General features: G+C 38.7%; 1 protein-coding gene across 1 annotated transcript; it reads right to left on the reverse strand.

Annotated features, from left to right (window-relative positions):
• Nucleotides 1-298: 298 nt before the first annotated feature.
• Nucleotides 299-715, reverse strand: LOC145999147 (protein GVQW3-like). Its single transcript, XM_083136079.1, has one exon. The coding sequence runs from the start codon at nucleotides 713-715 to the stop codon at nucleotides 299-301; it is 417 nt and encodes a 138-aa protein (XP_082992205.1).
• Between the last annotated feature and the right edge of the window lie 13,014 nt (nucleotides 716-13,729).

The following is a 13,729-nucleotide window of genomic DNA, read 5'->3' on the forward strand; positions in this document are numbered from 1 at the left end:
GCCAATGCCTCTATGTTTTCAGGGAAATAGTGAAGATAAGTTACCTAGTGCTTTCCCAGCCATTATTGCGCTAGTAAAGAAAATAATCCAAAAAATAAAAAATTAAAAAAGGGGCACTCAGTGCTGCCGTGCAGGTTACGGAGGGTTAAAAAGAAGTTTAATAGGTAAGACAACATAAATTATGCACAGTGAAACCACATATTTTAGCTACTTTTCAACATGGGAGCCAAGTCTCTCAAAACATTTTTTCCCATCGTGGTACTAGTTTCAATATACCCTGTTCATAGAACTCCGTCATTTAGGAATACAGCCTTCTGTGCACAACCGATTGGACTTCTTCGTTGGAATTGAAGCATTGAAAATTCAGTTTGTCATGCACGATATTGCATATCATATCATAAGAAATGTTGAACTGCTCTGACAAGGTTCTCAGATGGATCTGCCGGTCGTTGAGAATTGCCTGCTCAATGGCTGTAACATTCTGTTCCATTGCAGCTGTTACTGGTTGCCTGGAACATGACGAGTCAACAAGGTTCACGTGGCCTCCTTGAAAGAATGTGTACCACATGGAGATGTTGCTACGGTCCAAACAGTCTTCCCGATACCTGTGCAACATTTCCCTGTGAATTTCACTAGGGTTTTGTCCTTTCGCCCACAAAAAATTAACTACAGCTCTTTGCTCTTCCCATGTTGATGACAATAACATGCGTGCCATCTTTGCTAAGTAGTTCATGTTTCTGCCACAAGAGTTATACCTGATCGAACAAATGATGTCTCTAGCGCGAAGTTCAAACTATATGTCTGTAAAATTTCAACATCCCAGCCACAATAACATCGCAGGAAAAAATGGTTGTGCGATACTGAATGATCCACCTAGTATATGTCGCAGAGAGCCCTTTATTATTTTGTAACATACTTCAACTCGGGTAATGTTCAAAGAGACTTGTTTTGTGTGGTACTTGAACCTTGATGTGTCAGTAGTAATTTATATAGTTTTATTTGATTCTGGCCATATTTTGGGGGGCAATCCTGAAAATAATGTGCTTTTGTTTTCTTCTTCTTCCATGAATTTTGACAACATTGTGCTTTTTTCAATTCTGATGCTTGAAAACAACTTTTACCGAGTCTTACCAAGGAAAATATTCACATGAGGTCTTCTGAGAAGAGTGTGAATGTTAATGATTTGGGGGAGGAAAATGGCATTGTGTTTCTCTGTAGAATGATCAGCATAGCAGGATGTTTGCTAATAGAATTTCAACTTTGAGAAATATGCTGCCGACAGCCAAATGATTACTCGATGGCTCAGGATCTTTACTGTTCTATTGTTATCCTTTCGCAAGAAAGATGCCTGCACTGCTATTGTTTCATTCAAGGTCATGGGCCCAGAAAGGAAAGTAAGCAGTTATTTTGTCAATGATAAACATTGAATCACTTCGGCCAACTTTTTGAAGTTGATAGGCAGTGGTGTGTTTCTGTGAGGCTTGCAGTCATGTGTGGTTCAGTGGCATCGGTTTCCTTTCCAAGGAGAGTAAAGCATACAAGATGGCAAGAAGATCCATTATGTTACCAAGTGACAAATTACAATAAGTTCCATACATTAGGTATGTATTCTGACCAAAGTGGCACGCGACACACATCTCTTGCAAACCAACCTTCATAAATTAATGCAACTTTTCAAACTGAAGCGACACAAGCTACACGTGTTGCTTCAGTGTGAAATCTCAATAACATGCATCGTGTCACTTTGGTCTGTTGTTTAGGCATGCATGGTGAATGTTTTGCTTTAGACTTATGCCTCTTGTCACTTTGGTCTGTTTGGGCATGCATGGTGAATGTTTTGCTTTAGATTTATGCCTCTTGTCACTTTGATGTGAAATCTCCATGTCACTTGTCATATTTTGCTTATTGCCTGCTGCATGCTACTTTGGTCTGGAAGTTCCCTTAGATGTGGATTCAGAAGATTGTGCCCTCACATGGCAGCCAGATAGGATCAAGGTAAGATATATATATATATATATATATATATATATATATATATATAGGTTGGTTGGCAAAAAAAATTCTCCAAAAGATCAGAATCAAGTGGACAAGTTTTGCCATGAGAATTGAACTCTTGTCAGACAAAATGGCCATGCGTGAAAGTAAACTCCATTTTCAGTTCCTGTTTGGCAAACTCATCGATAACATCTCCATAGAATGTAGCAGAACTTCTTATTTCTTGCAGTAATTCCTTCTTCATTACCACACTGCTTAATCTTTCTTCTCCTTGAGTTGATCTTTGGAATGATATAATGTGATAGAGGGAAGAAAATGATCTTTCAACCAATGGCAATGTGCTTGCCATGGTTAAAACAAGTAAAGCCATCTTGTACAATTTAGCTAATACTGTATGGAATTGGTTTGGTTTAAGATGTTTCACTAGTTTATGTGGAAATTTACCACAAAATTATTCCATTGAATACAGTACATTTAATTCATTTTTTAATGGGATGAAATCAAAAATAGTATCATGTTTTGTTTTGAGAGCATCAAGGAGGGAGAAAGGAAAATGTGATTTCTAAGATACAAATTTGGTTGAATCGAGCAATGAAATAAATTTCAACTGTTGAGAGATTTCCAAACCGATTTGTAATTTGAACTGTTACATTATATGTTTTCCCATATTAGAATCGTCCATATTTAATTACATTATATTCAAGGCATCTTCTTGTCGTGGCACTTTAGAGTCGTCATTTTATGACAGACCACAGTGCATCAAATTGGCTCTCTCATTTGATATGAACTGTTTTGTCTCATTAACTTTAATATTGCATAACATATCAGTATGGGTATACATCTTCAAAAACATTTGTAGCATGAATGTTGTTTTAAATTCACAGAGGAAAAACAAGCATGCACAATCAAGAACAACAGTCTTGCTTTCCCACGTTGATGAGTTGTCAAGAATATTTTGGAGAAAGTCCATTAATAATTCATGGGTTTCTTTTACAAAACTCACAGTTCTGGAGGTGATAGTCCACTCTGTGAGTATGTTTTGTGGAATTTTCTTCAGGCAGTACTCACTAAGGGCACTAGTAGACTTCAAGAAAATGAACTTAGTCCAGTCAAGGTAGTGTTTTAGGGCCACGAAGGCATATAGAGGGTCTGGAGTTAGGGGCCCAACACTTTCTTGATCATGGCCAAAGGTGGGGGTGATATGAATAGCTCTACACACCTGGCTGCCTTTACCCACCAGAGTTTCTTTCCTCCAGGTGCCTACCTTATACAATGCTGGGTGGGTGCCGGAGTCGAACGGGTGGAAAAATCTTGGTTCTCCCCTGCTGGAGATCAAACCTGGATCTCTCGCATGGTAGTCAGATGCCCTAATGACTGAGCTACCCATTAAAGTAATATTTTTGTACGAGGTAAGACTTGTATTTAGATAGGAACATTTTGTAAACAAGCAATGTAGCGTCATACCAGAGTGTATAGAAGGAGAAGTGTGCGCACTTGACGTAGTTCCATGGTTCCGCCGCGAGGTGGCTCTAGTGTTGAACTCTGCTGGGCCGCTCGATTAGCCCAGCAATGTAACCAAGTAACACTTGTTGTAAATTATAACAGTACGCCACACAATTTTAATTCAAAACACTCTTAACATTTGAAATACATATTTAATAATTTCTGAAGTGAAATTACAGGATTTATTTAACGGAAACGATAATTAATAATAAAATTAATAATGATATGTTGGTACTCATCAAAGCTAGTTGTTCGACACCTTGGAAAGTTTCCGGGATGATTTTGGCAACATGGATGACTGTAGCTCCTTACGAATTTCTTTTGTCCGGAAGAAAAATCTGCATTTTATATACTACTTTGGGAATAATGTCTCTGGAGTGTTCATCACAGCAACCTATTTCTGAAGATGGAACAGGGATATTTTCTATGGCATTGAGACAGTCAAAAAAAAGTCGCTCCACATTGTATTTGCCAAACACAGTTTACTTTTGATTGCCCTTTCAACATGCAGGAGGATGTTGATAATGCTCTTCGACGGATGAGTGAGAAACGACCTGTTGTTCTTCGATCCGTAATCTCGTATTTGCGTGAAGGCTGCATCTCCTGATGTTTGTGTGTTATGACTGCGAAGAGAACTGATGCATTGTTGACACAAAATAAATTTATGCGAGTGTTTTATTATGTAACCTGCCAAATAATATACTAAAGATCCTTCCGTTGCAACATAATCAATCGAGGCTTCATCTGCAATGCGTATGTCACTTTCCCAACATTGATAGGAGTATTCAGCAGGAGTTACAATTTTATCTTTAATGCAATTTTCAATTGAAGATTTCAGTTCTTTATTGCTTTTCTCTTGTTTTTTTTGCTAATAGGTGCATTTGACTGACGAACGAAGTGAGTTCTACATCACTTCTGACCTTGCAGTTTGCAGACGAAGATAGCGCCTTTTTAACTGGGACATAAATACATTGCAACAAATGCAAATATAAGAAGTCTATGGTCGAGGGATGGTTGTCACAGCTTAAGGAACGTAAAATTCGAAAATGTCACTCAAGGGAATCTTGGCTTAATTTCCCCGTTAACACATATTTGTCCCACAGTCATTCAATCAGTTGCAAAGTACTCTGCAAAGAAATTATTATCGATTCCATGGTCGTATCGGATGCAAAGGTATTATCAGTTGTTTTTAATGTGATTAGAAAATTGCACAAGAGTATGTAAGACCTTGAACCATTGTATAAGGCGTTGGAAGGAATTCGAGAATTCAAAGTGTCACTAACGTCGTTTAAATCTCTTGTAAACTTTTCTGTGTGCTCACTGCCGCTCAAATCAGCCGAACTACTGGTCTGTCGAAAAATCTAATTCCATCCACTTCTGCAGAAAAGCTGAAATACCAATCTGGCATTCATCCTCTGGAACAACAATGGGTCTAAATGTGTGGATGTTATTTTAGGACATTCTCTAAGACCGGTGGACTGGTCTGTGTCTGCATCATAAACTTTCCGATAGCAGTCAAAATTAATGGGACTTCCTTCATAAAGCAATTTAATTTTGTCGTGAAAGTGATTCCTTATGCATTTCAGTATGTGAACGAAATCTGAAAAAGCCCATTATTTCCTATTGGCATTGGCAGGACTTAAGATAAATGGTTGTTTTTTTGTTTATTCCTAATGATTCCCAAGCCTTTTTATTTGTTGAGCTGCCATCACACGTAAAGCCGACAATATTAGCACCTGCTTTTTCCAATTAAAGAACTACTTGGATAAATATTTTAACAAGGATTTCTGCAGGAGTGGAATTTCGGCTTGCATAAATAGCAACAGGCTCTACCCAATCGTATATAAAAGGTATAAACATAAAAACCAGAGCATGATTTGCTAAAACATTTTTTTGCGAATCTTGAGTTTCGTTCCCAAAGTCAACAAATCCGTCCACTTTAAGAGAAAAATTATTGAAACGAATTTCCTCCCTAAGTTTGACTTCATCAAAAACCACAATTCCATACCTCTTGTTATCGTCCGTTTCATTTTTGTAACAGTCACTTATTGCATTTATGGCATGTGGATTTAGGCCGTATGTACACTTCAACCCTTTAATAAGTTTTCTTAAATGCTTCTGCAATGGAAGAGACAATAAATCAAGCTTTAAACAATGCTTGTAACCCTTAGAGGATTTTATTTTTAATAATAAACTCTCTAAAATAAACACCTCACTATACCTCATACCTTTCGAGGACTTCACCTGGCACATTTTTAGCATACAATCTATAACCATCTTCTGCTTTTTGTTGAGGAATTTATTATTATATCCTTTGCATTGGCATCCCATTGATTTCACTTGCCTTTCTAATAAATATATCCTAGATTTGGCTGAGGAAAGATTTATTTCATATCGTTTTAATTTGCAAGTCATGTTTTTCAATTGGCGTTTTAAAGATTCTATTCGTTTAATTGAATTTACTGAGTCAGATTTTTTCTTAGAAGTTGAAGGGCAAGGTGTACTGATAACATTACATGCATTTTGCTTACCACTTGCTCCTGCTGACTTCTCATGATCTGGATTCTTTTCTCTCTAAGTTGAGTCAGTTTGTCTGTTAGCAGGTTCTTTACGTGCTTTCCTGGGAGTGGACAAATATTTGGGTACATTTTGGAAAATATGAGGAGTGGCTTCAGTTTTCACTTTCCATTGTACTCTAGGTATTTTCACTTGTTCACTGTTCACTTGGAACAAACCTTCTTTTATTATCCACTCTTGGGCGAAATGTAGATCACAAAACTTGCTAGTGGATTGGATTGATTTAGTGTTTTAAGTCCACTTTATGCACAGTAAGGCTAATCGGGACTGGACCTACAGTTTAAAGTGGGATCCGAACCACTTGTGCCTCCACCGGGTATCGAACCCGGGACCCCTTGATTACAAGGCTACGACGCTACCACTGCGCCATCGGGGAGGCCCCACTTGCTAGTGGAACTCAGATCTCTATCCTTTCGCGGAATAGCTTTAGTGCATTTCATTAACTGCATTACGTCTTTTGGTACCGAAAAAAAAAATGCCTACCTTTCACCTTTCCACTGTAATCCGATTTACAACCTGGAACAAAACACGATGGCATCTTTGTTTCTCATTCACATTCTTTTGTTGTGCATGCTGGCAGCAAGCTACAGCAGAATTGGACACCAGCGCTTTTAGTTCATTGGTCCACCACCCGCTATGGGAAAGTCGCAGTGTGTGCCCACTTCTCCTTCTATACACTCCAGTTATACTTTAGTAATTTCCATGTGTGAACTTCGAGCACATTAATTTAAAGTGGGCATACATGTTCAAAAATATATACATATTTTGTTGTAATTTGCCTTCTTTATGCAAATTTCAATCAATTTTTGTAATATAACAATTTGTTGTAAAATTTTGTATTCAAGAACAAGCCTGCAATTGGGCAGTTGTTTAGGCACAGAAAAGAAAATTAGTTTTAAGTTTGAGTTGTTACATCAAGTAAGTATTTCCAGAAAGAATAAAAAAGGTTGTTTAGCAATTAAGAAATATTGAGTGTTTGGGATTTAGGTTTGAGCCAAAATAGTTTGTATATTACTTTCATGTGTATTATACAGGGTGTTGCAAAATACCTGTTACAACGCTTGGGAGGTGGTTCGACAAGTAAAAACGAGGAAAAAATGTCATGTGAAAAAATGTCGAAATCGGCACCGTTTGCGAGTGACAGGCGTGCGAAAATCGCCTCACACCATGCGTAAAGTACAATAACTCAAGAAGGAAGAAAGATATCAATGTCGGAATAAAAGAATACAAACAAAATCGTGCCTGACGAATACAATGGTGCAGCAATTGAGGCCCAGTGTAAATTGCGCAAGGTGACTCTCAAAGAAAGTGGGGAATCCCGATGGAAAATATAGGAAATTTACTACTATTTTCTACATAATGTTGAGATCGGAATGTAGGCAGTAAAAAATGACGACGTATGTCCACATGTCCCACTACTGCTGGGACACCGTCCCACACTCGGGAAATAGGAAATTCACTCGAAAATGACGCTATGCCGTCAAATTACGCTCAGATTGATTTCAGCTAATTGGTACAGAAAGCTCCACTAGAGGCGCTGTGAGTGTAGGTCACCTGTTACGTATTAGTGTTGGTGGATACTACGTAGAGACTGTAGTCGACCGTTGTTTTTCCTGTCTTGTTCTGCGTCTCGCAGCGTGGAGTTTAGTCTGGCGTGTGTGTATGGTTGAATTGCGCTAAGGAATACTGTACGTAGAGTACGTATTCCCGTGTTCTTTCTCGGTTTGCAACAACTGCGTGGACACCTGTGTGACATTACGTGGGTGCTAATCACGGTAGTTGTGATCCGTCACTCGGAGGGAAAGTGCCCCTGTTTCTGGGCAGTTCTCGAACAAGACAATGGTGGAGTACTCTACCCACGAGCTTGCTGATATGCATCTCGTTTATGGAGAGGCAAACCGAAACAGCCGTGAAGCACGTCGTTTGTATCACGAACGTTTTCCCAATAGGCGATTACCAGCACATGCACTCTTTCAAAGACTTGATGCTCGACTGCGTGAAACTGGATCCCTACTACCCCGTAGGTGGGATTGTGGAAGACCCCGCACTGTGCGCACTGTGCAATTTGAAGAGGACGTGTTGGACGCGATACGAGACCGTCCTGACACCAGCACACGTGTCATTGCTCGTACTCAACAAACCCACCATAGCAATGTGTTCCGCGTTCTTCGAGAGGAGGGATTGCACCCATACAAATTGCGTAAGGTGCACCACATACTGCCCACGGACTTTCCCCTACGCATGGATTTCTGCCAATGGTACGTGCAACAAACTCTTTCCATTCCAGAGTTCCCAACAATAGTTTTGTGGACCGATGAGGCAATGTTCACCAGGGACGGCATGTTCAATAGCCACAACAGCCACGTCTGGGATATGGACAATCCGCATGCAATCATTGTGCGCCATCATCAACATAGGTTCGCAGTGAATGTGTGGTGTGGCGTAGTAGGTGACCACTTGATAGGCCCGTACATTTTGCCATCTACTTTGTGTGGTGGGAATTATCGGGTGTTTCTACATGACGTATTACCTGAACTTTTGGAAAACGTGCCACTGGCAGGTAGACAACGTATCTGGTTTCAACACGACGGCGCCCCCGCACATTTCGACCGGGGAGCCAGAGCCTTACTCAACGATATTTTCGGCGATCGTTGGATTGGCAGGGGTTGACCTTTACCGTGGCCACCTCGTTCCCCCGACCTCACACCACTGGATTTCTTTGTGTGGGGAGAAATGAAAAGGCTCGTGTATGAAACCCCTGTGGAAAGTGCTGAGGATCTCGTTGCTCGTGTTAGTGCCGCTGCTGGGACAATTGGTGACATGCCAGAGGTATTTGCACGTACCAGACAATCAGTGCTTCGCCGATGCCATCTTTGTCTTGAAGTCAATGGCGGACATTTTCAACAACGTCTCTGAGTATACCGGTGTTTGTGTGAGCCCCTATCAGCACCACATAGTGTCCTTTAATGAAAGGTACGAGTGAAGATGCTGGATATCGCTGTACTTCATACCGTCGATCTGCATGTGCGGAGGTTGTGCGCTTCTCAGTGGAATCCCTTCCAGATGTGCTGTGCCTGGAAATGTTACATGCCATTGTGTGCGTTTTCTCGCCATTCTCCGTCTTCATTCCTTCGAGGATTACCCACTTTCTTTGGGGAGCTCTCTTGTAGTATATGTACAGCCTAACGACATGTGGCCATTGTTTAACTTTTGTTTTTCGTACTGCAAAGTAGTGTGTCAACATTAAGGGATTGAAAACTTTTTTTTATGATTTTCCAGTATTTTTTTCCATTTGGGATGGTGTCCCAGCAGTAGTGAGACATGCGACAAATTGGTTTCTTTTCTTCGAACCGCAATGTGAACCGTGTACAACAGGAGATTTGCAGTTATTTTCCTATTTCCCGGGTGTGGGACGGTGTCCCAGCAGTAGTGGGACATGTGGACATACGTCGCCATTTTTTACTGGCTACATTCCGATCTCAACATTATGTAGAAGATAGTAGTAAATTTCTTGTATTTTCCATCAGGGGATTCCCCACTTTCTTTGAGAGTCCCCTTGCGCAATTTACACTGGGCCTCAATTGATGCACCATTGTATTCACCAGGTACGATTTTGTTTGTATTATTTTATTCCGACATTGATATATTTCTTCCTTCTTGAGTTATTGTACTTTACACATGGTGTGAGGCGATTTTCGCACGCCTGTCACTCGAAAACGGTGCCGATTTCGACATTTTTTCACATGACATTTTTTCCTTGTTTTTACTTGTAGAATCACCTCCCAAGCGTTGTAACAGGTATTTTGCAACACCCTGTATATGGGGAGTGCATTCCATACAATTAACAGAAGTGCATCTTCATTGAATCACCTATTATAATGTATTTATGTTCCCCTGTAGCCTAATTGTTTAACTTTCACCTTTGGTGAAAGCAGCCTTGAGTTTGTTTCCTGGTTGGAACTCAAAAAGTTTGTTGTTGACCCAGCATAATTGGAGAGCTACTTGAAAGCAATAGTAGAAGATGCTGGTCTCGAAAGCAAGAAATCATCAGTGATGGTGATGATGATGAAAAAAATGGCAGGTAGTGTGTTTGCCATGTGTAGCTGAGCGCCAAGAAGAATACACATAGGTTAGTGCAAACTGAACATTTGTAAGCAAAAGTGATTAGTGAGGACTCTTCAACATATGAAGGATCATTAACAATTATTTTCATGAACAAAACTGCTGTTATTCCTTCTGTTAACATGAAAATAATGGAGGGCACACCAACCTGTAACAACTGTGCGGAACTGCTCAAGTCAAACCAGAATCTCCTCAGGGAACTCTCTTCGAAAAACGAGATAATTAAATTACTGGAAGCAGACCTAAGAGAGGCAACTGAACAACAAAATAAGAGACAGTACACACAACATGCTGCTCAATGAGAACATACATGAAGCCAAGTGGTAAAATCAACACGCAAAGCAAAAACTAGCACCCATTCGGCACACAGCCGAGACACAGGTTACTCACCAGTCAACTCGTTTCAGCATCCCAACCTTTTTTGGAATATTAAGAAATGAAAGTGTAGAAATAAGTAAAAGCAATGCGATACATAACAATGTACAAGATTCAAAGGCAAGAAAACAAACGAAAGAGAACAAATCCAAGAAGCCAGGTCACGGTGACTGTGAAAGTAATTTTCGTGCTTCCTTCCAGAAATCTCAACGAGAAAAAACTGGAATGCTTCAGACCCAAGAATGAAAGAAATTGCCATATTTGGAGACAGTCATGGACGAAACCTAGCACCAACTATCAGTATACTTGACCCAAATAAATTGTGTGGTGGTAGTGTGAAGCCTGGTGCTATGTCACAAGAAGTGACAAGCACTCTCCCGAAGGACACTAAAAAACTAGGTTCAAACGACCATGTCGTAATTATCTCAGGTACAAATGACGTCGCCAGGAATGAGGGAAATAATGTAATTAAAACCCTCACAGACAAACTAGAACATCTTTGCCACACAAATGTAATTGTTGCAACCATTCCCCACCACCATGACCTCATGTATGAACATAGCAATAAAGAGAACGAACAAAAAGATATCCATCATTGCCAAGCAGTTCTAAAATGGAAAAATACTTCAACTGCATACAGTGGAAAGAAAATTCCACACAAATCATGGCATGCACTTCAACTAGGCTGGAAAGAAAATAATATCTTCATCGATTCTGGAGATAGTTAACACAAACTCAGAAGCCAATGTTGAGGCCAGCCCCCTCCACTGGAATTATAGAAATCCCCAAAAAAGTTAAGTAAAGGAGTCCATTACCGAAGAAAATGATAGTCTCAAGAAGATAGAAGAAGTGTCTACAGATTTGCCTTGCCCAAATAGTGATTGTGAGAGTGAATCAATTCTCTCTCTCAAAGGAAAAGTGGAAAGTGAAGTGTGTGATGTGCTCTGTAATGTTATCAACCAACCTAACCTCAAAAGTTCAATTAAAAATACTCCACGTACATCAACAAGGGAAAGGCGGATTCCAAAAAAAATTAATTATGATTTTTTATGGCAAAAGATAAAATATTTGTAAAAGTGAAAAATAACCCAATCATATGCAATGCACACCAAATGCCTCCCCGTCACCTGCAAAAAATGCTAACACACCCAGACTCGATATTGCAAGTAAAGTAAATACTAAAAATATACAAAATCTAATGACAAGTAACTTTCTTCTGACAATTATGCACAATAATGTACAATCTGCCACCAATAAAATATAGCTCATAGAATTATCCTTACATAATTCCAACCTGACATTCTGGCACTGACTGAATTTGTTCTCACTGAGGATGAATCACAATTTTACACCCTAGAAGGATATAGCTTGGTGTCAAAATTTACCAGGGAGGAACACAAAAGTGGAGGTATTGCCCTATATACAAAAACTAGCTTGACAAGGACAAAAGAGATTAAGTGGCTTCAACCATTATGCAACGAAATGGTATTTGAAGCTGCTGGAATTGAAGTTAATATAAATAATCATATTTATACAATAACAACATTATATACAGTAGATCCCCAAGCTGTAATAAAAATGATTTTCTTTCAAAATTAGATGTTGTGTTACAAAGGCTAACACTGCCAAATTGCAATGTCATAATTCTAGGTGACATAAATATTGATCTCCTTCAAAGCAATACAAAAAGTAAAGAGTATATAGATCTTCTTAAATCTCATGGGCTTAATCAAATTGTAAAAAAAAAACACCAGGATAACATGCACTACTGAAACTCCTATAGATCATATTAGCACTAACGCCTTCTGACATGATAAAAGCAGAGGTGATCCACAATTTAATATCTGACCACACAGCACAACTAATGCAAGTAAACCTGCCCTCAAACCATAATAAACAAAATTCTCCAGAAAAAAATTGAACTAAAGAGTATCCATGACAAATTCATAGCTACCAAAGAAAAAACTTATAATGATATGTATAAAAGTAAGAAAGAAAGAGTACGAAAAATTAATCAATTCTGTGAAAGCTTGCCATTTATCACAAAAAATAAAAAGCAATAGCAATAAATCTAAAATCATATGGGATATACTGAACAAGCAACGAGGGAAAAATAACAAAAAAGATAAAGAAAATATCTCACTAGCTATAAATGGAACTAAGGTAAAAGATCCAGAAACCATAGCAACAATATTCAATAACTGTCTTGTGAATGACATTAGTTTGCAAACAAGACACAGCGAAAATTCGGGACGACACACTAATGCTATTCAAAACTCTATGATACTGGAAGAAATAAGTGTAAATGACCTTGAGAAAGCTATTAATTCCCTAAATAACAAGAAATCATGTGATATTGATGGTTGGTCTAACTATCTAATAAAAAAATGTACACCCTGTCTCCTCCTGCCTCTACAATTTGCTATAAATTCATCAATAAGAAATGGTATATTCCCAAAGATCTTAAAAAAAGAGTGTCATAAAACCGATATACAAAAAGGGGCCTAAAACAGACCCCTTAAATTACAGACCAATAGCAATTAATTCACCCTTCTCCAAAATTCTTGAAAAGAGAATCTCCAATAAAATCCATGATTTTTGCTCCAAATTTAATATTGTAAATGAATATCAGCATGGTTTTCAAAAAGACAAATCAACTAATTCTGCAATGGTACAGTTTATAAAAATAATTACTGAAGCCTTGGAGGACAATGAAATTCCAAGCACAGTATTTCTAGATCTGTCCAAAGCATTTGACTCTCTCAACCACAACACACTTATGCATAAACTGTACAGTTTAGGTATCCGAGGTGGCACATTTAACTTAATTAAATCATTTCTTTCTGATCGAATACAATGCACTCAAATTGAGCACGTAGACAGGTATTCCTCAAGGATCTATACTTGGTCCATTATTATTCATTCTTTACATCAATGACATACCAATGAACACGACTCAAACTATCTCCTATGCAGATGACACCAACATAATATGTAGGGCAAAATCAAAAGAACAATTAGAAAGTCAGACTTACATCTTAATTAATCAAATAACCCAGTACTTGAACACTCATAGCCTAAATGTAAACCATCAAACAACAAATTTCATGATTTTTAACCCAGGCAACAAGAAGAATTTTCATAACATGACGGTTTA

The sequence above is a fragment of the Lepisma saccharinum genome, chromosome 15 (genome assembly GCF_977018435.1).
Source record: "Lepisma saccharinum chromosome 15, izLepSacc3.1, whole genome shotgun sequence".
NCBI lineage: Eukaryota > Metazoa > Arthropoda > Insecta > Zygentoma > Lepismatidae > Lepisma > Lepisma saccharinum.

Bases quoted from the DNA above. Each gene is read 5' to 3' on its own strand.
- LOC145999147 (XM_083136079.1), bottom strand. From the start codon at position 715: ATGGCACGCATGTTATTGTCATCAACATGGGAAGAGCAAAGAGCTGTA.